This window comes from Ptiloglossa arizonensis, chromosome 1 (assembly GCF_051014685.1).
Source record: "Ptiloglossa arizonensis isolate GNS036 chromosome 1, iyPtiAriz1_principal, whole genome shotgun sequence".
NCBI lineage: Eukaryota > Metazoa > Arthropoda > Insecta > Hymenoptera > Colletidae > Ptiloglossa > Ptiloglossa arizonensis.
In genome coordinates, this window is record NC_135048.1 from 21,460,093 (window position 1) to 21,485,809 (window position 25,717).

Sequence of the window (25,717 nt, forward strand, 5' to 3'; positions counted from 1 at the left end):
AAAAAAAAAAAATAATTTCCGGAGAAACGTAACACGTGATTTTTTCTATAATACAATTTTTCGACTCCCGTAGAAAAACGTTATGTCGTTTCGATGATAATAAGATTTCAGAAATAATTTCCCACGAATGTGAATGTACGAATGTAGCTTGTACGAATTTAAATAAATCACGACTGTCGGAGTTACAATCTTTCTAAATGTGCGTTCCACTAATAGGACTGGAACTCGAATTTTGTGCATTCCAATGTTGAAATACTTAACTGACACAAATATTCGGCAAATATAATTCAAGTTCTATTCGAATATTTCGATTGTCATTCGACTATTCAAAACGATACTCAAATACTTGAATAATATCGTTATTCAAATATTCGAGTAACGATATTCGAGTAATCGAGTACAGGAAGTTTATTCGCGACTACTAATACTATTCGAATACTGCTGAAATATTTGAATACCGAACGATTCGAATTGTCGTAGCCCTAATTCGAGGACATCGTATATTTGGTTCTTGCGCGCCATATTTGGCGACTTGGTCGTTCGAAGGTACGACATCCGTTTCTTTCCTGTGTCGCGAAAAGTTTCGTTGAAAAATCGATCGAACCTCAGTCTGAAATTCACGCTGGCCAATGTTGCGAGAGGTTCGATTGTCGTCCGATATTCAAAATGACACTCAAATACTTGAATAATATCGTTATTCAAATATTCGAGTAACTACGAATACTATTCGAATACTACTCAAATATTTGAATATCGAACAATTCGAATTGTCATACCTCCAATTCGAGGACATCGTATATTTGGTTCTTGCGCGCCATATTTGGCGACTTGGTTGTTCGAAGGTACGACATCCGTTTCTTTCTTGTGTCGCGAAAAGTTTCGTTGAAAAATCGATCGAACCTCAGTCTGAAATTCACGGTGGCCAATGTTGCGAGAGGTTCGATTGTCATTCAACTATTCAAAACGGTACTCAAATACTTGAATAATATCGTTATTCAAATATTCGAGTAACTACGAATACTATTCGAATACTACTGAAATATTTGAATACCGAACGATTCGAATTGTCGTACCTCCAATTCGAGGACATCGTATATTTGGTTCTTGCGCGCCATATTTGGCGACTTGGTCGTTCGAAGGTACGACATCCGTTTCTTTCTTGTGTCGCGAAAAGTTTCGTTGAAAAATCGATCGAACCTCAGTCTGAAATTCACGCTGGCCAATGTTGCGAGAGGTTAAAAAGAAAGAAGTACTGCACGGTGCAACGACCGGACATAGGCGTATACGGAGGGGGCTCCTACTTTCTCTGCATACCTTTGCCTCGGACTGGGTCGGCCTTAATCATCGGGAACGCCATTATTACGGTACGTTTATTCACAACCGCTTATTTTGCCGCGATTAATTAATTCCCAGTTTGTCGCGGGTGACCAGACTGTTTACAGTTTTCCATCGCTGGAAGGTCGTCTTTCGTAAACCGACGATCGCGCGCGCTTTGCTTTCCTCGAGCCCGATCGTCGTCCGCGCATGCGCAGAAACACGAAATTGATAATAATCCGAGCGATCGTCGTAACGCTATCGATACTTTCACCGGGAAAAACGATCGATAACTGGTTAATTGTTACGGTCCGTGATAAATTTACAAGATTACCAGGATTTGAATAAATATATTATAATACAGTGGTAAAACGATGTACGATGTCGATCGATTTTTCATCGTTATCGTGTGGAATAATCCTAATTGTTTAACCAAAGTCTTTAAGAACTTAATTAACGATAAATGGCAGCGATCGAATTACATCTTTTTCGAATCAGTGATTCGGTTCTAGAGTAAATACGTGCGTCTTCTTGTATTTTTATCAATAAATAAACGGTGAATTATGAGAATTTCAGATACGAGGTATCGAATGTTATCACAAATCGGGGTGTACCTGAGTTTGGGTTAGTGCGATCAACGTTGTTATTAACCGTGTAATTTTTGGTTATGTAGATCGATTTCAAATAGAGTATTTTTTGGTAATTAGTTTCATTAATAATCTACTGAAACTTTACCCTAATGGTACATATTCTACCGTTGAAATTAGTGCTGAGATTACTTGTTAAATTTTTCTCTATTAGTAACTAACATTCGAGTAATGATATTCGAATGGTATCCAATATTCGAATAATGATATTCGAAGAGTATTTAATATTCGAATAATGATATTCAGATGGTATCTAATATTTGAGTACTAGATAATTTGAATGGAAATTAATATTCAAGTACCAGACCATTCGAATGGAAATTAATATTCGAATATCGGAGCATTCGAATGGAAATTAGTATTCGAATACCAGAGCATTCGAATAGAAATTAATATTCGAGTATCAGAGCATTCGAATGGAAATTAATATTCGAGTACCAGAGCATTCGAATGGAAATTAATATTCGAATACCAGAGCATTCGAATAGAAATTAATATTGGAATACTACAACATTCGAATGGAAATTAGTATTCGAATACCAGAGCATTCGAATGGAAATTAATATTGGAATACCACAACATTCGAATGGAAATTACTATTCAAATACCAGAGCATTCGAATGGAAATTAGTATTCGAATACCAGAGCATTCGAATGGAAATTAGTATTCGAATACCAGAGCATTCGAATGAAAATTAATATTCGAGTATCAGAGTATTCGAATGGAAATTAATATTCGAATACCACAGCATTCGAATGGAAATTAATATTCGAGTACCAGAGCGTTCGAATAGAAATTAATATTCGAATACCAGAGCATTCGAATGGAAATTAATATTCGAATACCGGAGCATTTGAATGGTTCCAGCTATGGTTAAAACATGAATACAGGAGACATTCTCAGGGGACGGTGTATCTGTAACAAATGAAGGTCAAGTATATTCGTTGTACTCGTTCGAGAATGCGGCGTGACTCGAATGAATTTATCGAACTGCATCCAGTCGCACGTTCGCGATATAGGTATGTGCATGACTAGATACGTTCGTGTAAACTTACCAGGCTAGATTGTTGTCATCCCCGTCAGAACAAAAGTACAATCTCAATTTCGACTCGTGGCACGGTATTCGCGACTCGGGTCCTTGGTCAAATTCGCATTAACAGTTTCCAGTTTTGCTTCAAAGTTGTTCTCGTTGACCTTCGCGCCACTTTCGGGGAAGAATGCAAATAGAGTCTCGTCGGATATCAGCCTGTTCTACAATTTCTTTTGTTTTTAACGTTCACATTAATTCATAACCGGTACACCTTATAAGAACCCTTCCCCCGAATATTAAAAATAAGTTTACCAGCACCTGTACGGTGCATTGTTACTAAAAGTTACTAAAAAGTTACTAAAACAGTGTTTTCGTGGCTCCATTGTCTGTCAAAAATTGTACAATGTCTCTCTCGACGAAAAATGTTCCATTCTGCTTATCACTCAACATTCTTAGTTTTCCCTGATCATCGTTCAATGTACGAATATTAAAAATAAGTTTACCGGCATCTGTACGGTGCATTGTTACTAAAAGTCAGTGTTTTAGTGGCTCCATTGTCTGTCAAAAATTGTACAATGTCTCTCTCGACGAAAAATTTTCCATTCTGCTTATCATTCAACATTCTTAATTTTCCCTGATCATCGTTCAATGTACGAATATTAAAGATAAGTTTACCGGCACCTGTACGGTGCATTGTTACTAAAAGTCAGTGTTTTCGTGGCTCCATTGTCTGTCAAAAATTGTACAATGTCTCTCGACGAAAAATTTTCCATTCTGCTTATCAGTCTTCGCTTATCAGCAAGGTTTTCTCAATTTATAATCACATTCGTTGTGTCTCGCCCAATCGCGAGCAATTTTTCGTACGATTTCGATCGGCTTCGTGAGATTAGGATTCTATTTCGAGGAATTGTTCTATAATCGATGTTCAACTCTGATACGATGTACCACCGTATCGATAATTGAGATCGTTTTTAACCAGAAGTATCGTCTTATCTGTTTTCGTCTTAGGATATCAGGATATTTAAACGTTTAAAAAAAAAAAAGAAAAAAAAAAAAACTTGTATTTCGTACAACGATCAAAAAGTACCGATACCAAGGTGTCAAAATATTCGTTTCGCGTATAATTGCAGTAGATTCGACGAAATGCATTTGCATTTGCTTTTAGCTGGAATTCGTTAATTCTTGATGACTGCAACCGAGCGGAAGAAAAAAATACACAAACCTGTTGTTCTGCAAACCATAACGTCGATTCTCGAAAATGCAAACTTTACACAGAGGTTCGTGCAAACAACTAATTGTTAAATGGTACACAAGTTAGGAGGAGGAGCTGTTTATTTCAGCCCCGGACATTAAAACGTTTCACAGTTATTTCTGCTTTCAAGTTTCACACCGGATTCAACTAACGGAATCATCCCCTCCACTGTTTCTGTTTGTACGGCACACAATGGTACCAATTCCGAAAAAAATGCGATACAAAATCCTCTCGTTAACACCTCGTCGTTCCTCGTTGCAACCACAACGATTCGAATATTCCAAACAGTAAAGTTTCATTCTGAGTCTCAAATTTTTCATTACGATGAAATTGAATCTAACAAGTGGCGAGAGAAAATTATTAAAAGTATCTTGAAATTCATGTAACGTTACTTCTCGGTTCGTTTGTCTCAACTCAACGGTACGAAATTGTTAAAAGTTAACAGATTCGAGCGAATATAAATATACATCGATTAGATAAATAAAAATAATCGAAAGACGAGGTATTTTACTCCAGTACGAACAAACTATTAGATTATTCGGAAAATCTTTTTTTTTTGTTTTTTTTTTTTAGTAAAAATGAAACGCGATTTTTTTAGAGCGTATAAACATTTGATTAAATTACGTATATTAATATATTATATATATATCTTATAAATTATATATATTCTCCATTTTGGAGAACGAAATTACTTTCCGAACGATCGAATAAAATTCGTCGTATATAATAAAATAAATCGATACGTCACCGGTTATTTACACGAGCCAATCTCGTAACGGACCCTTTTTTCGTAAACGAAAGAATCACCGTCGAGAGTTACCGCGCATCGATACCGATAAACGGTACGATTAAAATTTCTCCTGGCAATCCTACTTAACGACGAGACTATGTAGCCTGAACGATACACGAATATTTATAGAACGTTAACTTGGAAAATTCTCCGATGGAACGACACTTTGGTAACGTAAATTACGTCGCGTGGTCGGCGAAAGTCTTGCACGGTATCTGTGCACATTGCGAGCAACGCGGGGTCGTTAAAGTGTTAAAATAGTGTACGTGTTAAGGTGGCCCGTATTCCGGCGGTGCACCGCGGTTATTGGGTTCTATGCGTGAAAATAGAAGCGCAAGTACTTACGAAACGATTTTTCAAACGGTCGTTCACGTACGCGGACCAATCGTATCACATTCTAACATTCTATCGGGCGTATTGTCGTCCGATAAATAAACGTTATCCGTCGCGCGGTTAATTTTAGACTCCCTGGAGTGGCCGTGCTCAAGGATAACGCGCAAAAATGTCGTCGATCTATTATACAAGCAAATGACGCTACTCCTTTGCGTTTAAAATAAGACGGTTGCGTTCACCGATGCATCTGGAGGGCACGCCTGTCTTCGATTACAATCTTCGATTATAACTCTGGCGTTGATTGCCGGTATAGTAACAGTTCGTAGCCCGATAATTTCACGTCGTTAATATTAATTCTATTAAAGGGAAAACTAATCGACGCTGCAGCCAGTTTATCGCGATCTTGGCGGTACGGTGCACCATTCGTACAAAAAGTATGGTGAATATTGTGGCTTTACGATTGCAAATGACGGGGTTCGTCCACGAAGAGGGCCGCGCGTCAAAATTCGTCGTGTCTTCCTACGAGAACGTAAATCTCGGCTCGGTTCGTTGATGAACATTTTTCCCTCGATTCTTATCCGATCGTCGTGTCCTACAACGATCGGAATAATAGGTTGCTCGATAAGTTTCGACGATCGGTAAGAAATGGAGCTATTAGGTTCGTTTTAATTTTCTAAATACGATATTACCGCTCGATGAACGCGTGTAAAGTTTCACGTAGATCCGACGACTCGTTGGTGTGTTTGCAGTTCAAAGTTGAAGTTTCGTAGTATTTTTTTCTTTTTTTTTCCTTTCGCGATGGAAAAAACGATAAAAGTTGTCGGACGATCTGGCAAGTTCTCGCATATCACGATACGAATGTGAAATATATACGCGACATCCGTTTAAAGGCTACACTTCTATTCTTGGATTTTCTTTACGTTGGTCATTAGCTAATTCGGTTTCCACCGTACGCGAATCGTTCTTGCAAATTGCACGAGCGATACATTTATTTTACTTCTGTAATAGATTGTTCGGAAAGTTTTGTCGTTTTTTCCCATTGCGAAAGATCGTTTAACGTAGAGAAATATGAGTAATCGAAACATCTAAAAATTAATAGTTAATATCTTTGCTGAAGAGTAGAAGTACATTTTTTCTAAAAAAATCGTTTTACCCATCTCGAGGGTAAACATTTTTTTTTTTTTTGTTTACAGTTGGTTTCTACGAATATTTCTAATGTAGAAAAATTGGGATAATATCTCTCTTTGCTAAAGAGTAGAAATAAATTTTTTTTTTGTATCGTTTTACCCATCTCGAGCGTAAAAATTTTCTTTTCGTTTACAGTTTGGAAATCACTTGCTTTAAACGAAGTATTCGCGAATATTCAACGAATATTTTTAATTTAGAAAAATTGGGGTAATATCTTTCTTTGCTAAGAAGTAGAAATACATTTTTCTTGTATCGTTCACTGTGACACTTCGACTTCGAACAATTGTAAATATAAGAACGAGTCGATAGATCTGCACGAAACTGCACACATGTTTATTAGACAGTAGTATCATCTTTAGAAAAATAAAACGACGAATCTAATAACGTCGTTTCTTATCCATTACCTCGCAATGGTTAAAATTTTAAGTTTCGTGTACATATATGTTTGGACGTTGCGCAACTCTTGGACTTCGCTAGAAAAGAAATTTTATTGCAAACCGATCTCGTATTTAAATATTTATCATTTTCTTACCCACCGATTCGTTTCTTGTCGAGTTTTTAGTCTATCCCGTATAATTTGTCGAAGAACGTCGAAAACTAATTGTAAATTGAAACTTGTAAATAGTATAAATGTGTATGCGTGTTCGAAACGTCATCTTTGGATATTAATCGTTGTTATTTAATTAAAACAAAAAATTGTTGTCCCGAAATTTGTACATGTTTTCATCACTATTAAACTTCTACTTTAATATTTTCGTAACGGTAACCCGTTACAATTGACGATTCGTATTTTTAAACGATCGAGATCTTCTGCACCATTTTTTTGCATTTTACACATCTCGAAAATTTTCCACCATTTATATACAAAATTTAGAATTTAAATTATATTCGTGTCGATCGTCACGATAGTCGATTCCCCACGACAGTCGATACTACGAATAACTTATACACGAATAATTTCAAGGAAAGTACAGTATGAAAAATGTTGAGCACAGTCTTTGAGGAAATTGTTGTAAAATCGTCTCGACGGTCGACGCATTTAATCGAGATTTTCCCAAGCTCGGATCGCACGTGTTTGCACGTACAATATAATTCCCTCGGTCAGCCAGTCGTTTGTGAAACCGCGTTACGTAAAAAAAAAAAAAAAACACACATGCGAAGATGACGTTGAAAAAGTGGAATCGCCAAGATTCGAACGACGATACAAACATATTGTCAGAATTCGTTAACTCTGTTTAATCGCCGACGACAATTTACGACCCTTTATTCGCGCGCGCGCGATGACGACACAAACCAGGGTGAGATTCTAATCGCGCGGAAACAAAAGAGAGACGTATCGCGCGTACGAAACTAACAGGTGTCATAATTAAACCGTAGATCCGACTGGAAGATTTCAATTTGCTTCCTCTTTGTATCGTCGACGATTCTGTTTCGCAGTTTCCACCGCAAGTTTTTCAATCTCTTCGCACGCAACTACGAGCACGCGTATACTTCGTTTAAAGACAGTGGTTCTCAAACTGTAAACAAAAAGGTAATCTTTACGCTCGAGACGAGTAATTTAAAACGATACGAGAGAAATGTATTTCTACTCTTTGGCAAAGAGAGACATTGTCCCGATTTTTCTGCATTGAAAATATTCGCGTATACCTCGTTTAAAGACTGTGATTCTCAAACTGTAAACAAAAAGGTAATCTTTACGCTCGAGACGAGTAATTTAAAACGATACCAGAAAAATGTATTTCTACTCTTTGGCAAAGAGAGACATTGTCCCGATTTTTCTGCATTGAAAATATTCGCGTATACCTCGTTTAAAGACTGTGATTCTCGAACTGTAAACAAAAAGGTAATCTTTACGCTCGAGACGAGTAATTTAAAACGATAGGAGAAAAATGTATTTCTACTCATTGGCAAAGAGAGATATTATCTCAATTTTTCTGCATTAAAAATATTCGTGGAGTATTCGCGTATACTTTGTTTAAAGCCAGTGATTTCCAAACTGTGAATAAAAATTAAATCTTTACACTCGAGATGAGTAATTTGAAACGATACAAAAAGAATGTATTTCTACTTAAATTATTCGAGATGAGTAATGATGCAAAAAAAAATGTATTTTTATTCTTTAGCAACGAGAGATATTACCACAATTTTTCCACATTAAAAATATTCCTTCGTTCTCGTCTCAGATCGTAAAGCATCCCCTATTTTGAAAAATATTAGTGCAGAAATTAAATGCAAATTTAGAGAGATATTAATTTTGAGATGTTTCGATTATTCATATTTTTCTACGTTAAAAATTGTATCCCCCTACTCCTCCCTTAAATTGTAACATCCTCCCCCCTATCTACTTTGGAGAACATTTATGAACTCTTTATAAACGTTCATAATTTTTTATTTTTCGAGGTAAAAATTTTGATTCAAGATACGATGTAAATTTGTTAAATTGAGCTAACATTGAAAGTGAATGATTGAAAGGCCACAATATAGAAACTTTTGAAATGCGTTAATTTTTTCATAGAAATAATACACGCGAATAGAATTAATCGAAGAAAGTTTATGGGAGTAATTCTAATCTATAGAGAGAACGTGATCGATGCTATCTCGCCTTTCTTCTGACAAGTTGTCCTCGCAATTGTTCTTTTTCATAATTGTTGTTGAAGTCTCAATTACTTTACCTTCGAAGACCGACATCCTAGTATTTTCCTTGGTATTTCACCGACTATTATTAACACTTCCGTTTCGTATCGGTGAAAGTGGTGAAAGACAATTTTTTTGAAAATAATGAGGTCATATTTAATGTGTCTATTATTACCGTTATCTGGCGACGTGTTTAATTTTTACACTCACTTTGAGGTAAAAAATTTCGCACGTTACTCAAAAACTTAAACGTCGATGGTTTATATTATCAACGTTGACTTCTCATCGGGCAAGAAAAATATTTAAACTATTGTACCGTACACTGTCACTCGACATTACTTATGTTTCCTACTTTTACTTTGAACTTTTCTACATTACTCGATACTTTCAAAAAGATTACACTTTATTTCGTTCTATTTTACGAACTAAAGTTTATCGCATCTTTACCTTAAAACACTAATTGTTAAAAAAAAATTTAAATACGATAACCACAATTCAAATTGTACTTTTTCTTTAATCGATGCGTTTGCTAATTGGTCTTAGCAATGCTATGTAAAATTAGTTTGTTTTTCATTTTTCTACCAGAAGATAGATAACAGTACGAATTTGAGGCAATTACATAGTATGTGTGTGCGATATGCATGAAAACTTGAGATAAAAATGCTTTCGAATCGGGTTTAAAGCACATGAAATGCAACGTGCTAAATTCAATATGCCATGAGCGAAAGGGTTATGAAACTTTCTTTTCCCGCGTGTGTGAGTAGATTTCCTTGGAGAACGTGAAGACTTCCAAGCGAAGGTGATTGATGAAATTTATCATTAGCAGAGAACTGAGACAATAAAATTCTTAATCGCCGTTGTACTTTAGACTCTTCTGTCGTGCAAGTGTGTTTTGACATTTCGTATCCTAAATTACGATAATAGATTAAAACGTTTATCGAAGATTTGATAGAAATATAAATTAAACGAGAGTTGCGTCGAGACGCGTGTAATATTCAGCACACTCGTCAGATAAAAATATTCCCGATAAAAAAACAAAACAAAATGTATAAATAGCTTTTATCTCTAATCGAAATTAAATATTTCGAGTCTTGATTCGTCGAAGGCGTGTTTCCGTTACGTAGCAATCATTGACCTAACACGATAGAAAGATTGTCCGATCGTTACTCTAAACCAGTGTTTCTCAAAAAAGAACTGAACCGAATAATTTAATATTCGAATATTTTATAGGTATCCAAATATTCAAGTATTTGAGTATTCGAATATTCGAGTATTAAGTAATACTATAATAGTATTCGAATATTTGAATATTTGAGTATTAAAATATATGAATATTCGAGTATTAAAATATTTGAATATTCGAGTATTAAAATATTTGAATATTCGAGTATTAAAATATTTGAATATTCGAGTATTAAAATATTTGAATATTCGAGTATTAAAATATTTGAATATTCGAGTATTAAAATATATGAATATTCGAGTATTGAGTAATACTTTAGTATTCGAGTATTGAATAATACTTTAGTATTCGAGTATTGAGTAATACTTTAGTATTCGAATATTTGAATATTCGAGTATTCGAATATATGAACATTCGAGTAATACTGTAGTAATGCTCTAGTATTCGAGTATTCGAACATTTGAAAACATTTATTTCGATTAATACATACCGATCATCGAGTTTTAACAACTGTAGGAGAATTTTAATTAAGCCTAAGGAAAATTCTTCGTCCATAAATTTCCAATGCAGAAATTCCGTCTTTTTTATTTGGAGCGTTTCCCAACAGTTTGTAGATCACAGGTTAAAACGTTTCTCAAGATTGTCGCGTACGGAATTTCCGCCGTTTAATGGAAAAAAATGTTAACACGTCACTTAATAGCTTCTCGTTTCTCAGTTTCAATCCACGTGGCCGATACGTAACTTAATACTCGAGATTACGCCAGTTCGGACACAGGAGAGGCTTTCGAGTATTTATCATCCACGTTCGACGTTTCCAGATACCATGAAACACTAATTTTCCATTAAAGATACCGTGTACGCTGGCACACACGTTTAAAAAATAAACCGTGGACGCGAAACGCGCTGGATAGGTAAGTATAACACTTACGTAGGACTGATTCGTGATTTCCTGAGTTTTTATTGACCGTTACTCTTCGCGTTTGTTGGAAAAACGACCGGCTTAGTCAGAGTTGAAACGAACGAAACAGACGTTCAATGGAAAATGTAACGCATATGTAGAAACGATTATTGTCTTTCGAATGTCTTACGACTTTCTGGAAGTTTCTTGTTGGGAGAAACTGTTCGTGAGTAATCACGAATCGCGACCGCGAAATTGGTGGGAATATTCTTGAAACTCCAGAATATTTTATGGTTTTGGCCGTTGATTACAGATCAGACTACAGTGACTCGCAAAAGTATTCGTGCTTCGTGTAGCTTCGATTTCAAATGATACGTTACGAATGACAATCTGAAGGAACTATTCGGATGAGAAAAGAATACTTTGAAATAGAACGATCAATTATCGTTTTTCTGCTCTATTTTTCAATGATTAGTTATCGCTATATATATTTGAATAGGATTTTTTCTTTATTAGTACTCGTATCAATTTTTGTATTTCATTCGTATGTTCAGGCCCTCTTCAGGAGATATACGACTAAAAGCTGCGATATAATGATAAAATTATGACGTAATTCAAATATACAACTGTTCGAATAGTATTTGAGTAGACAAGTACATGGACAGTATTCGAATTGTATTCGTCGAATATTCAAATCCCTCGAGTGTTCGAATATTCGAATACAGAATAATTCGATAAATATTCAATTGTTCGAATAGTATTTGAGTAGACAATTACACAGACAGAATTCGAATTGTATTCGTCGAATATTTGAATCCCTCGAGTGTTCGAATACTCGAATACAGAATAATTCGATAAATATTCAACTGTTCGAATAGTATTTGAGTAGACAAGTACATGGACAGTATTCGAATTGTATTCGTTGAATATTCGAATCCCTCGAGTGTTCGAACATTCGAATACAGAACAATTCGATAAGTAAAATCAGGCCTATTATCAATCGTTCGATGATATTTAATTGAATGTTGCACCGTTTTGTATATTCGAAGTGGAAACAGTATAAACGAAGTATAGCAGCGCTAACATACGATAAAAGCTCTTCAACTGCGCGTTATGTTTTACGAACAACGATAAAAGAGCAAGTATCGTGTTCAATTTTGAACGTGACTCACTTTACGGACTTTTGCGATTCACTGTACGTCAGTTTGCCACGAAACGGGAAAAGAGAAATAAAAGAGCAATCACGTGTACGTGCTTAACATCGTACGAAATTACACAGTTGCGTTTACGTGCGAGTTGTAAGCTTCGATCGTTTCTCGGACCGTTAAAGAAACGACCGCCGAAAGTACACTTGAAAACGATCGACGTGATCTTCTGCCAGTCCGAGTTTTGGCCAAGAATTTTTCGATGAAACCAATTATAAAAAGAAACGGAGCGGTTCACCACTGTACAGGCTCCAACTTCGAGCATGTTTCGTGGAAAGTGACGCGGTCCGATACAGCCAATTGGAAAGCACGATGACGAAGATATCAAATCAAAATTTGCACAAGGTGCACGTAAAAATGTATTACATAAGGTTGACACTTTCAAGAGTGAAAATATATTACGTAACTCGGACCTCTTGTCGCCGTATTGTAATATAAATTAGTACTGCACGTGTACAATAAAAAATCACAGGATAACGAAGAACGTAAATCGAATTTTCGGTCTGAAATTGTTCCAGGAATTATATAGAATAAAGCGATCGTTATTCTGTTAGAAATTTTCATCATATTGCTTATAACATTAATTTACGTAACGACGTGTTTCCTGTAATGGTAGTATGTAATATTGATTAATATTATATAGATACATTAAACTATGTGTATATAAATTATTATGAATTATTATAAATATATATATTGTGTATAAAATATGTAACACATACATATGCATAGTTTAATGTATAGATATAAGTACCAGGAAATGCGTCATTAGGTAATTTAACGTCACAAGTCACAAATGAGATGATGAAAATTTCCAACAGGAAAGTGATCATTTTTGTACGCAATTCCCAGAAGAATTTTCCTTCTACTGACTAAGTATTTAAATTGGTTATTTCATTCATATCGAAACAGAACTTTTAGATACAATTAATAACGAAAGGAATGGGAAAATTGTACATTTCAAAGTAACTTAATGATGCAGTTGTTTCGATCAGTGTACAGACCAAAATTTTGAGGACCAATCGAAAAATTATCAAAAAAGAAACATTATTCGTACGACTTGCTTCAATTCTTCGACTGCGGATGATTCCGAGACAAAACGTACGCTGTATACGGATCTTCTCGCGTATTGAACATACATGTATACACACTGAACGCTTATAGGCGTTTATTCGCACGCGATCGACTATACATGCCCGTTGTAGCGAAAGGGTTAAGATTTCTTTGCATTTTCACTCGCTACTTCCTCACAATAGAATGTTTCCTCCTTTTAGAAATGCATCGACCGTCAATAATTCCCTAGGTCATGTTGATATTCGCACTTCGACGAAAGGATAAAAGTCCTGATCCACGAAAATCGGGACTGTTACCATAGATACTCTCAAAATCGTACGTAGGTATATATTATTGTTAAAACTCGATGAATATACCCCGTTGTATACTAATTAGTTGTATACTATCGTTACATACTATTATGCAAGGGATGATCACTTAGCAACGAATGGAGACAAAGGTGCACGGAACCGCTCTAAAATAAATAAAACTAAAATAACCATATTTTACTGTATCTTGAACAAAAGTACGCAAAATAAAGATTCAAAAAGGAACAGATTTATAATCCACGTCGTGCTATTCGAAGACTAGGAGTATTCGGATACTGGATACTCAAAGTATTCAAATACTCGAATATTCGACGGTATTCGAATACTCGAAAACGATGGTATTTAAATACCATTCGAATTATATTTGAATACTCGAATACGATGATATTCGAATAGCGTTCGAATACTCGAATACGATGGCAGTCGAACACCGTTCGAATGATATTCGAATACTCGAATACGATAGTGTTCGAACACCGTTCGAATGATATTCGTATAGTCGAATACGATGGTATTCGAACACCGTTCGAATAATATTCGAATACTCGAATACGATAGTGTTCGAACACCGTTCGAATGATATTCGTATAGTCGAATACGATGGTATTCGAACACCGTTCGAATAATATTCGAATACTCGAATACGATAGTGTTCGAACACCGTTCGAATGATATTCGTATACTCGAATACGACAGTGTTCGAATACCGTTCGAAAGATATTCGACTTACATTCGTGGAATATTTTAATCGGCGGACGTTTCGAATAGGCACTCGAATAGAGAAAAGCTCCCGACAAGTAGTCCCCGCCCTATCTGCGTACGCATCGTCTGCGTCGTTCGGTCTCTTCGATGCGGCCAACATCGATTCGCGTTCGCGGCAACAATGGGTCCAAGCGAACGCAAACTTTTCATTCCCAGCGACGATACGACGAATGGAACCGAATACCAGAGCCGCCGCATCCTGGCACAGCCGGCCGTGGCTCTCATTTTCTGGAAAACACCGTGAACTCTCGGGGCCGGTCGGTCTCACAATGGCCGAGGTAGCTAACGGAAGAAAAATTAACGGGCTGCCGGCATTACCTTTAATTGGATAATACCGAACGGAGTGTTACGGCCTAGCGGTCGTTCTCTTGCTATACACTCGTCCTGGAACCGACGGCTCTCTCGACGCGCCGCTTCCTGTTCCGCGTCGTTCCAGATCGTCCGTTTTTCCGCCCGCGATTCGACCAACCCGCGCACATGTGCGGCTGTCCTTCGATCGTGACGATCATTGTCAACCACGCGACCGATTGCTTTCTCCCTGCCCGAAATTGAACAATACCGGCCCGAAACGATCATCCGACGGCCACCGAACGCGCCGAGACAATGGTTCACCAAAATTTCTCGAGTAATGCTCGCTTTCGAGATACAATTCTTGCCCCGGATTCGAGTAATCACACTTCGTGCTGTTCGCGTCCATTGGATGAGAAGAATCCGCGAGAAGGATTCTCATCGACTTGGAATCGAGATCCAAACCTACCTCGCTTTCAAGAGAATCGACGGGTTCGGTTTTGTTTCTTGAAAGCGGGAACTGTGGTAACGAGAAGTGCTGCTAAGTTGAACAGAGGTTGGTTTTATCGATAAATTGTACTTTCACGGTGGTACATGTGGTTGTTAGTTTATTCGACGGGTAATTTTGACTAATAGCGATATATTTTCCAAAGTTTTGGTCCAGGGATATTTTCTTCGGCTCTTCTGTGATTGTTCCTTATTTGTAATGATATTGTAAAAGAAGTACAGGAAGCTTGTATATTAGCACTCTTAGGCGGCGAAATCGGTCTGGTTGGGAACCACTGTACTAGAACCTCCACCAGCCTAACTAAATACATCCCAGACATGACTGCTCGAACAGGCTAACTTTCGGATAATAGAACGAGAACTTTTTTTGATCCCGAAGTTTACACAGGGTACGTTTAAAAACTACCCGCGTGATTTCAAGTAAAATAAAAATAGTAACGAAAAAATTTAGAAGAGCACGTTTTCTATTTAAGAATGTGTTTATGTTTAATCTCTAACGCAAGCATACGTATACTTTACTTTTCGAATACTATTCGAATACTGATATTCGAGCATTCAAAGTTTATACGTAGCATTCGAATATTAAATTATTCAAATACTTATGATATATTCGAATATTAAATTATTCGAATACTAAATTATTCGAATACTAAATTATTCGAATACTAAATTATTCGAACACTAAATTATTCGAATACTAAATTATTCGAATATTAAATTCGAATATTACATTATTCGAATATTACATTATTCGAATATTAAATTTGAATACTAAATTATTCGAATACTAAATTATTCGAATACTAAATTATTCGAATACTAAATTATTCGAATACTAAATTATTCGAATATTAAACTCGAATACTACATTATTCGAATATTAAATTCGAATATTAAATTATTCGAATAGTTCCAATCCCGATACGAACGTGCCCGACCCTACTTTCGAGGAGTTCAATTGTTTCCCCGTTGTTCTTTAATATCCTCCCTAATACCGCGATCTAATAACGTACTCGATCTCCGCGTTAAATGATCCCCCCGTCCGTAAATATTCGTAGTCAGCGAAACGTGCATCGCCGGATCGGGAATGATCGCGAGACTTCGCGCAGATTGTATCTAACGAGAAAAATTTCCGCTAGAGAATAACGTTCGTTTCTACCTGGTTACGCGTAAACAAGCGGATATTATCAGTGCCACGATGGAATGAGCCGCCAATGGAAGACGCGCGAAAAACAGCGGCAAAGAAAACACGCAAGAAATTTACGTTGAATCCTCTTCGTCCTGCTAATCTGATCGCGAGAACAAGCCAACTAATGGTATCTAGTTTTACGATTACGATTCCTCGCACGGTTCACTTTTATCTCCTGCATTTGTTTGGTGCTCGATTGCAAGATGTTTTTTCCATCCATCGAGATTTCTGGATTAGGTGTATCGCGTGTCTTGCGCGACTCGCTTAAAATCCAGACCCGTTAGTTCTACTTACGATCGAATCTGAGATTCTGTGAATAGACTCGGGATAACTAATACGTAACGAGAACATCGATCAAAACAGTGAGAGGATCGTGTTTCCGATCGAGTCGAAAGAACCAAGCGAATGGAGGAACGCGCTCTGAATTGTAGCGATCTTCGTTGTATCGTGGTACGTTACATGTTTGTTGTAAACCTCGAAGAAAGAAATTTTACCTCGGATTCAAGCAACGAAATCATACCCACTCCCCCACTGTTTGTATTCATTTGGTCCGAACAATCGAATAAAATTTCATCCGTTAAAGGAAATTCAAAATTTTATATTTTTTATTAAATCTTGATGATGATATTATTAACGAGTTCGTGAGCTTTTTGCGATGAAAATGAGTCCAAAGACGACCTCGTTCCGATTTTTTTTTTATAATACGAAAAGAAAACATTTTTAAATTTTATAAACATGGGTGCTTTTAATTGAGGTCGTGTTTGGACTTATTTTCACCGAAAAAATTTCATCTATCCATTGGGAATACTTTCGTGTAAATGCAAGTAAAAATGTAAAAATTATTGGTTTAAAGTTACGACTACAGAGCACATGTAGTGCGAGGCTTATTCGCTGTTGCTCTAGTTTTTTTCGTTGAACGTTACACGCTGAGCTGAACCTCAACTAGTGATTAAAATCGCTATTTACCCCGCTTTCAAGCGACAGTTCTGATTTTGTCACTTGAACGCGGAAAGTCTACACTTCAGAGAGAAGGAAATATTTATTTAACGTATCGATAATTGTTTTACCAATTGTCCAATTTACGTGGTGCATTGAATTTTCGAAACATTGAATATTTTAGAAGGGATAAAATTATTCGAAAAACTGTTTCTTAATTGTTCGAATTAGTGTATTTTATTTTTAGATCTGCATCGCTTATCTTGCATCGTTGCATGACTTTATCCATCGTCGAAACTTCAATCTCGGCACGAACTCGCCTCGTTTATAATTAACCACGATGTTGTTACTATCGTTGCCATGGGTTTTCTGTTATGCTATGGTTGAATTTATGAAATTCAAATTACGAGAGGTTCGTGATGCAGTTTTCGTGGAAAAGTAAATTTTATCATTAGAAATATTAGAACGGGAAAAAATCGCATATAAAATGAAATAGATATACATTGGTCTATTATTATTCACGAGGATTTCTTTTTTATCGATTTATCAGAGTTTGTAAGAAAATTAGCCGGACTATTACGTATGTATTTACATAATAACGTATCTTTACAAAGTTTTGTCATTGTAATTTGTTACGCGAAAGAATCGATTTACGCTCTAAAAAAGGCATATGAATATGTCAATAAAGTTTTTCTGCCGGAAGTCGATATTGACAAGCTTTATCGACAGCCGGTAAATTGTAGATTGGCCGTATCATTTTTTTACAAAAAGGAATATAAATGCTGTTTTCCTTGCAATAGCCATCGTCGATAATAAAACACCAACGCGCATATTGAGAGACGAAAAGATTGTCGATTCGTTACGAAACAAACGAGATCGATTTTTCCAAAAGTCTATATCTCTGGTATAAGAATTCTTAATCAGATATTCGAATACGTAAATGGCCACGGTCAATTCCTATTCAACATTGGAATACGACGTAAAAGGGTAATCATGTTATTACAATATTAACAATATTATCTGCAATGTGAATTATCAGAGAGTAAGATAATCTACATAAATAATAATAATAATAATATTATTAATAATAGTAATAATATATCTGAATATTATTTATTACGAGTATTATCTTCTACCGTGTGGACGAAAATTATTATTTATACAAAACAATCTTGCACGCAAATTATTAAATAAATAATCGTACGAGGCATATTGGCATTCTGATGGTGTACTGTGAGTAAGTAAAAAAAAGTATCATGAGACAAAATGTGCTCACAGCTACCACGTGGATGAAAACTATTTATTTATACAAAACAATCTTGCACGCAAATTATTAAATAAATAATCATACGAGGCCTATTAGCATTCTGATGGTGCATTGTGAGTAAGTAAAAAAGAGTATCACGGGACAAAATGTGCTCAAGAGTACCACATGGACGAGAACTATTTATTTATACAAAACAATCTTGCACGCAAATTATTAAATGAATAATCGTACGAGGCCTATTAGCATTCTGATGGTGCGCTATGAATAAGTAAAAAAAAGTATCACTGGACAAAATGTGCTCAAGAGTACCACATGGACGAGGACTATTTATTTATACAAAACAATCTTGCACGCAAATTATTAAATGAATAATCGTACGAGACGTATTAGTATTCTGCCGGTGCACCGTGAGTAAGTAAAAAAAAAAGTATCACAGGAGAAAATGTGCTCACGTGCAGTTGGTTGGGCAAATTCCGAATGGCTTCCGACGTTCAGCTGCTTCCTCGTGCACCCTGAACGTCTTCTCTCCCTCGCGATTCACTCCCCCTCTACCTTGGCCCTTCCAATGCTTTCGAACTCTACTTAAGTAACTGTACCAGCGTTTCCTGTATCTCTTAATTGGTAACGCGATCCGAGGCGCAACGGGGAACGGCGAATCGAACTGTATCGAAGGTCAGGATATGCCTGTCCCTCGATTTAGTTCCACCGGTGTATTCCAGTCGCGTGTAGAAGTCACGCGGAATGCCTAGCCGAAGCGTGTGTGTATAGGCATCCAAGTGGTAACGGGCATTCGGTGCCGTTTCTTGCAAGCTTCGCGAAAGGAATCGGTCGACGTGAAGTTACGAGTCGCTTTCGGTATTGTTCGAAACTTTGGCCAACTCGCGAGTATCGGAGAGGGTCGTGTGAATTTTTCCTACGAAGAAGAAAACTTTCGATTTGTCAAAATCTCGAAGGTTCTGGAATCCTTAGATGTGCTCGAGCGAGGGCATGTTGGACGCTTGGTAGGTTTCAGACATTTTTCACGTTGCTACTGTACTTCCTGAATCGTTGGTGTGTGTGTGTGTGTATATATTGTGTGTGGGGTTTGAACTTTGCAGTTACTTCGGTTACTCGTATTATCGAGGCTGCATTTTGTAATATCATTATTCGAATATTCGAGTAGTCGAGTATTATCGCTCGAGTATTTGAGTATTCGAATATTCGAGTAGTCGAGTATTATCGCTCGAGTATTTTAGTATTCGAATATTCGAGTAATCGAGTATTATCGTTCGAGTATTTTAGTATTCGAATATTTGAGTAGTCGAGTATTATCGCTCGAGTATTTGAGTATTCGAATATTCGAGTAGTCGAGTAGTCGAGTAGTCGAGTATTATCGCTCGAGTATTTGAGTATTCGAATATTTGAGTAGTCGAGTATCGTCGTTCGAATATTTGAGTATTCGAATATTCGAGTATTCGACTGATTAAACAATTGAGTATCGTCGTTCGAATATTTGAGTATTCGACTGATTAAGCATTTGAGTATCGTCGTTCGAATATTTGAGTATTCGACTGATTAAGCATTTGAGTATCGTCCTTTGAATATTCGAGTATATGAGTATCATTATTCGAATACTTCAATATGCGATTATTCGAATGCTTGAGTATTTGAGTATCATCGTTCGAATATTTAAGTATTCGAATATCATTGTTCGAAATAAAGCGAGGACAAATTTGAAAAAAGAACGATAAACTCGAAGAACTTGATTCCTAATCAACTCTACAAACTCTTCGAGTGTCACAAATGCCCGAATATTTGTGCACGAAAAAAATAGTCACACATTCGATGGAACACTTTTTTTCCCGCGCGTAGAACTTCCCCCGTAACTTCCATCGTATCGAGCAACCTGTACAGTAACACTGTCCGTGGATTCATCCGAACGTAGACGATGTCTAGGTTTTAACCCTGAAGGGAACCACTTTGTTTCCACCTCTGTAATACAAGTAATAGGTATTATATACCGTGCAATTGTATTGCGTGTAATTGTACGCGGAAACGGCTCGTGAAACTCGTGTACACTTAGCTTTTGTCCCGATTACTCTTGCCCGCTGATGGCACTCTTAATAATAGTGCAACAGCACCATTGAATAGTAATACCGCCCTGTAACAGTAACATGATTATTACGTTAGAACGCGTAACAGAGTGTCTACATTGTGGACCGTGCATTGAGACATTATCCTAAGTGAAATTCAATTACACTAATAAGAGCGTGTGTACTAGGATATCAAGTATATTGCGATAAGACGACGATATAATTCTTCGTACGTCGGTTGGAATAAACGTGCAGAAGTTTCAGATTACGGGAACATCGAGTGTCGTTTTCTCTTTTTAGTTGTGCAAGCAGGGGTGTTACACCTACTTAAATAACAAGACGTACACGGATACATATGTATTAGAGTATCGAGTGCTAAAGTTTCTTACACCTACCGATATTATTATCCATGTATCGTTATTTATGTCTCTCGTTGAAAAACTAATACGTTATCGCGAACATATTCCACGTTAGAATAGTTCCATTACTGTGGGAAAAAGGAGACTGAAAATTTCTGCAACGATTAAGGTAACCGATCCAATAAGACCAAGCACCAATGTATCTGCATTACCTATGGCCATTACTATCAGTTACTTCTCCCTTCAACTCCATTCGTCGCTAAGTTCCACTTGTCAACGACAAGGGTCTCCTGCGATAATCGAGATTCTACTGTATATATATTAGGTTGTTCGAGAAGTCGTTTTGTTTTCCAAGATGGAGAATATACGATTTGATAAAATGTTTATACACTCTAAAAAAATCGTGTTTCATTTTACCAAAAAAAAAAAAAAAACGAAATGACTTTACGAACAACCCAATGTATACTAGGTTGTTCGATAAATTTTGTCGTTTTTTCTATTGTAAAAGAAATATTATGACATTTCAACTTCGAGCAACTGCAAATATACAAACGAGTCGACAGATCTGCACGAAACTTCACACGTTCATCAAACAGTAGTACCAACTTTAGAAAAATATCGAACGACAAAACTTATCGAGCAATCCATTATATATATATTTCACTCGTCCACGTGGAGCTAGAGTTTGACGTCTTTCAAATTAATACGAAGAATTCTACTCAAACTGTAATCTCCTAAGATGGATTGTTCCGGACAATAAGAAACAGACCGAGAAATATTATATAAAGCACGGAGAACTTGGTTTCCTTGCATCGGAAGGAATTATTCTTCTCGAAAGAAAAGCAGATTCGAATCGACATTGACCCACGACATTTCTCAATTTTACGATATTGTACAGTGTAAAGCTCGGGTGTACAGTTTCGAAAGGAATGCGAATTCAATTTCTCGGAATCTTTAACGCCTTAGTAACGCCCACAGTCGAAAGACGTCTATATAGAATGTGTCATCTATTGATCGGTGCAGCGTCTTCTCTAACAGACACGCAGCTAAGGCGTACGCCAGGTATCTCGAACTCATTTCGGCACCGAGGACCAATTTGCAACTACCTTTAGAAACCATTTTTCAATCGTAACGACACCGTCATACGACAAACAAACGCGCATAAATTTCAGAAGCCATTTTTCAATCGTATCGACACCGATCGTTACACCGTCATACGACAAACAAACGTGCATAAATTTCAGAAGCCATTTCTCAATCGTATCGATACCGATCGTTACACCGTCATACGACCGGCAAACGTTCATAAATTTCAAAAGCGAACAACGATTTTTACGAGGATCGGCATTTATTTACCGAAAGATTTAGGCACCTTATCACCAATCGTTTTCTTAGATAAGTTTCATTTTTTTTTCTTTTTTTTTTCAAGAGCATAGTTGTGTACATGTTTGGTTTCGTTCGAGTTTATACATCGAAAGATGGGTGCTTACAGCAAATGATAGTACTCGTATGAAGAAGCTTTAGACTGTATTTAACGTGCCTGACGTGCATAGAGGCCAAGATAGCACCATGTGATAACCCTCGGAACATCTTAGCTTCGTATTGTACATAATGATGGGAGTTACAAATATTTATTCCCAATTTTAATTAGTCCTGTACACCAATATGCAAAACAAGTTCAACGCAAACCAAGCGTAGGAGGCAGATGGTTTGCAGAGCTGAAACGTCAACAAGCTCTTTCAAGAGTTTTAATTTTAGATTGGGGGGAAAAAAAGAACACAATCTCACCTAAAATAACTTCCCCTGGGTGAGAATTATTCTAAAATTAATTTATTGTAAAATTACTTCAGTCAAGGCTATATTTTTCTCTCGAGAAAGACTCCAAATGTACGCCTTTAGACTTACAACCACTTTTCAGCTGTAAAAATCATTTTCATCCCACGCAAGGTTCATCAATTTATAACCATTTACGTCGATAAGTTCTGTACAAACATTCTGTTATTATTCTTTAATATACTTTGTAAATACCTAAAAATACCTACCTATATAAATACTCTACAAATTACCTATATGCTACTAATACATGAACACTCCTTTATTAAACACGAACTGTCATCATTCCTTCATACACCCTCACCAAAATTAAATACCCAAAAATACCCACCTGCATAAATACTCCACAAATTACCTCTATGCTACTAATACATGAACACTCCTTTATTAAACACGAACTGTCATCATTCCTTCGTACACCCTCACCACAATTAAATACCCAAAAATACCCACCTACACAAATACTCCACAAATGACCTCTATGCTACCAATACATGAACATTCCGTCATTATTCCTCCATATACTCTCGCTATTAAATCTCTCGTCATCCCTCACCCAATATTCCGATCTATACGATCGATAGACCAGTACACCTCGTCTCAAACACGTCACAATCCCCCGATTGACCCTTCCATGTGTTCTAAGACACATGGGGGTGTGGTTTGGGTCTCGTAACGCGAGAATCCCTGACGATCGTTCGCGACGAATCCCACGTTTCCGTCATGTTCTACAAGAATCACTGATTGAAATCGCAGGGGAGGGCTGCGTGGAGAAACCGGTGTCGACCTTATGGCGCAATTACGTTACCAGCAACAGGCCGGACGTGTCGATGAGGCTGACGGTCACGAACGGTGGTTTGACCGCCACGACGAAGGATCACGGTCTGACGGAGTACTGGGCGCACAGGGTTACCTATTGTACAGCACCTGCTTCCCACCCGCGCCTCTTCGTCTGGGTCTACAGACACGAAGGACGTAGACTGAGGCCCGAGCTCAGGTGCCACGCCGCCCTATGCAGCAAGGAGTCCACCGCCAGGAGGCTGGCCTCGACCTTGAACGCCAGGCTACAGCAAGCGCTCCTGGAATTCCGACGGGACAAGGTCTCCAGGCAAAATGCTAGGTAAGGAGATCGATCGGTGAACGTACTCGCGGCAATTTTGTTTTAATTGTTTCAACGATTGCGAAGGATCCACGATCGACGAGAATCATCGTGGTCCCTTTCACGCGATCGTTGATCACTGATGAGATCACAGTGAGTCGCAAAAGTATCCCTGCTAAGTGTAGTCTTTGACTTCGAATGTGGTACATTGTGGACGATAATGTCAAGGAACTATTATATTGGGTTGTTCGGAAAGTCATTTCGTTTTCCAAAATGGAGAATATATAATTTAATAAAATGTTTACACACTTTAAAAAAATCGTGTTTCATTTTCACAAAAAAAAAAAAAAACGAAATGTCCTTCCAAACGACACAATATAATGTGAGAAAAGATTACTTTGAATTAGAACGATCAATTATCGTTCTTCTCTTCTATTTTTCAATGATTAATTATCGTATTGATTACTCACGTAATCGATTACTTACGCCGGAATCTTTACGTAATGATTATATCATAAGGATACTTTTTTCATTAGTGCTCGTATCAATTTTTGTATTTCATTCGTATGTTCAAGTCCTCTCCGAGAGATATACGACTAAAAGCTGCGATATAATGATAAAATCATGATGTAATTCAAATATTCAACTGTTCGAATAGTATTTGAGTAGACAAGTACATGGACAGTATTCAAATTGTATTCGTTGAATATTTGAATCCCTCGAGTGTTCGAATATTCGAATACAGAATAATTCGGTAAATATTCAACTGTTCGAATAGTATTTGAGTAGACAAGTACATGGACAGTATTCGAATTGTATTCGTCGAATATTTGAATCCCTCGAGTGTTCGAATATTCGAATACAGAATAATTCGGTAAATATTCAACTGTTCGAATAGTATTCGAGTAGACAAGTACACGGACAGTATTCGAATTGTATTCGTTGAATATTTGAATCCCTCGAGTGTTCGAATATTCGAATACAGAATAATTCGATAAGTAAAATCGGGCCTATTATCAATCGTTCGATGATATTTAATTGAATGTTGCACCGTTTTGTATATTCGAAGTGGAAACAGTATAAACAAAGTATAGCAGCGCTTACATACGATAAAAGCTCTTCAACTGCGCGTTATGTTTTACGAACAACGATAAAAGAGCAAGTATCGCGTTCAATTTTGAATGTGACTCACTTTACGGACTTTTGCGATTCACTGTACGACCTTTTTGACAAAAAGATCGTCGTGTTTCTTGATTCTTTTTGGTTGTTGACACATTGATCGCCATGTAAGTTTTCCATACTTACCACGTTAATGGTAACGATATCTGATTTCTGCTTGAAATAAAAAATTGTGAATTACAACGCAGGAAAAGCAACGGTTGATATATTCGATCGAACGAGAGATTATTACATAATAATCCGTTACGAAAATCCATAAAATCACCGATGACTGACGTGAAAAGCATATAGTGTCAGTCACTATACTCGACTGACATGGCGCTTAACGTGTTATGGACATCCACTATATTTGTTCAAACCGTGGTGTAA

At 36.9% G+C, this 25,717-nt stretch overlaps 1 protein-coding gene across 4 annotated transcripts in view; it reads left to right on the plus strand.

Moving 5' to 3' along the window:
- The window catches only part of LOC143153271 (uncharacterized), a 109,300-nt gene that overhangs the window by 73,719 nt on the left and 9,864 nt on the right, over positions 1-25,717 (plus strand). For 3 of the 4 annotated variants that reach the window (XR_012993748.1, XM_076324290.1, XM_076324276.1), the window contains exon 3: positions 23,827-24,190. Coding sequence is in view for 3 of the 4 variants with exons in the window: in XM_076324290.1 (XP_076180405.1) it covers positions 23,827-24,190 (364 nt within the window). In the remaining variant the exon portion in view is untranslated. Of the gene's footprint in view, positions 1-19,690; positions 19,808-23,826; positions 24,191-25,717 lie in introns of those variants that run through there. The other variant, XM_076324296.1, reaches the window with a different exon arrangement.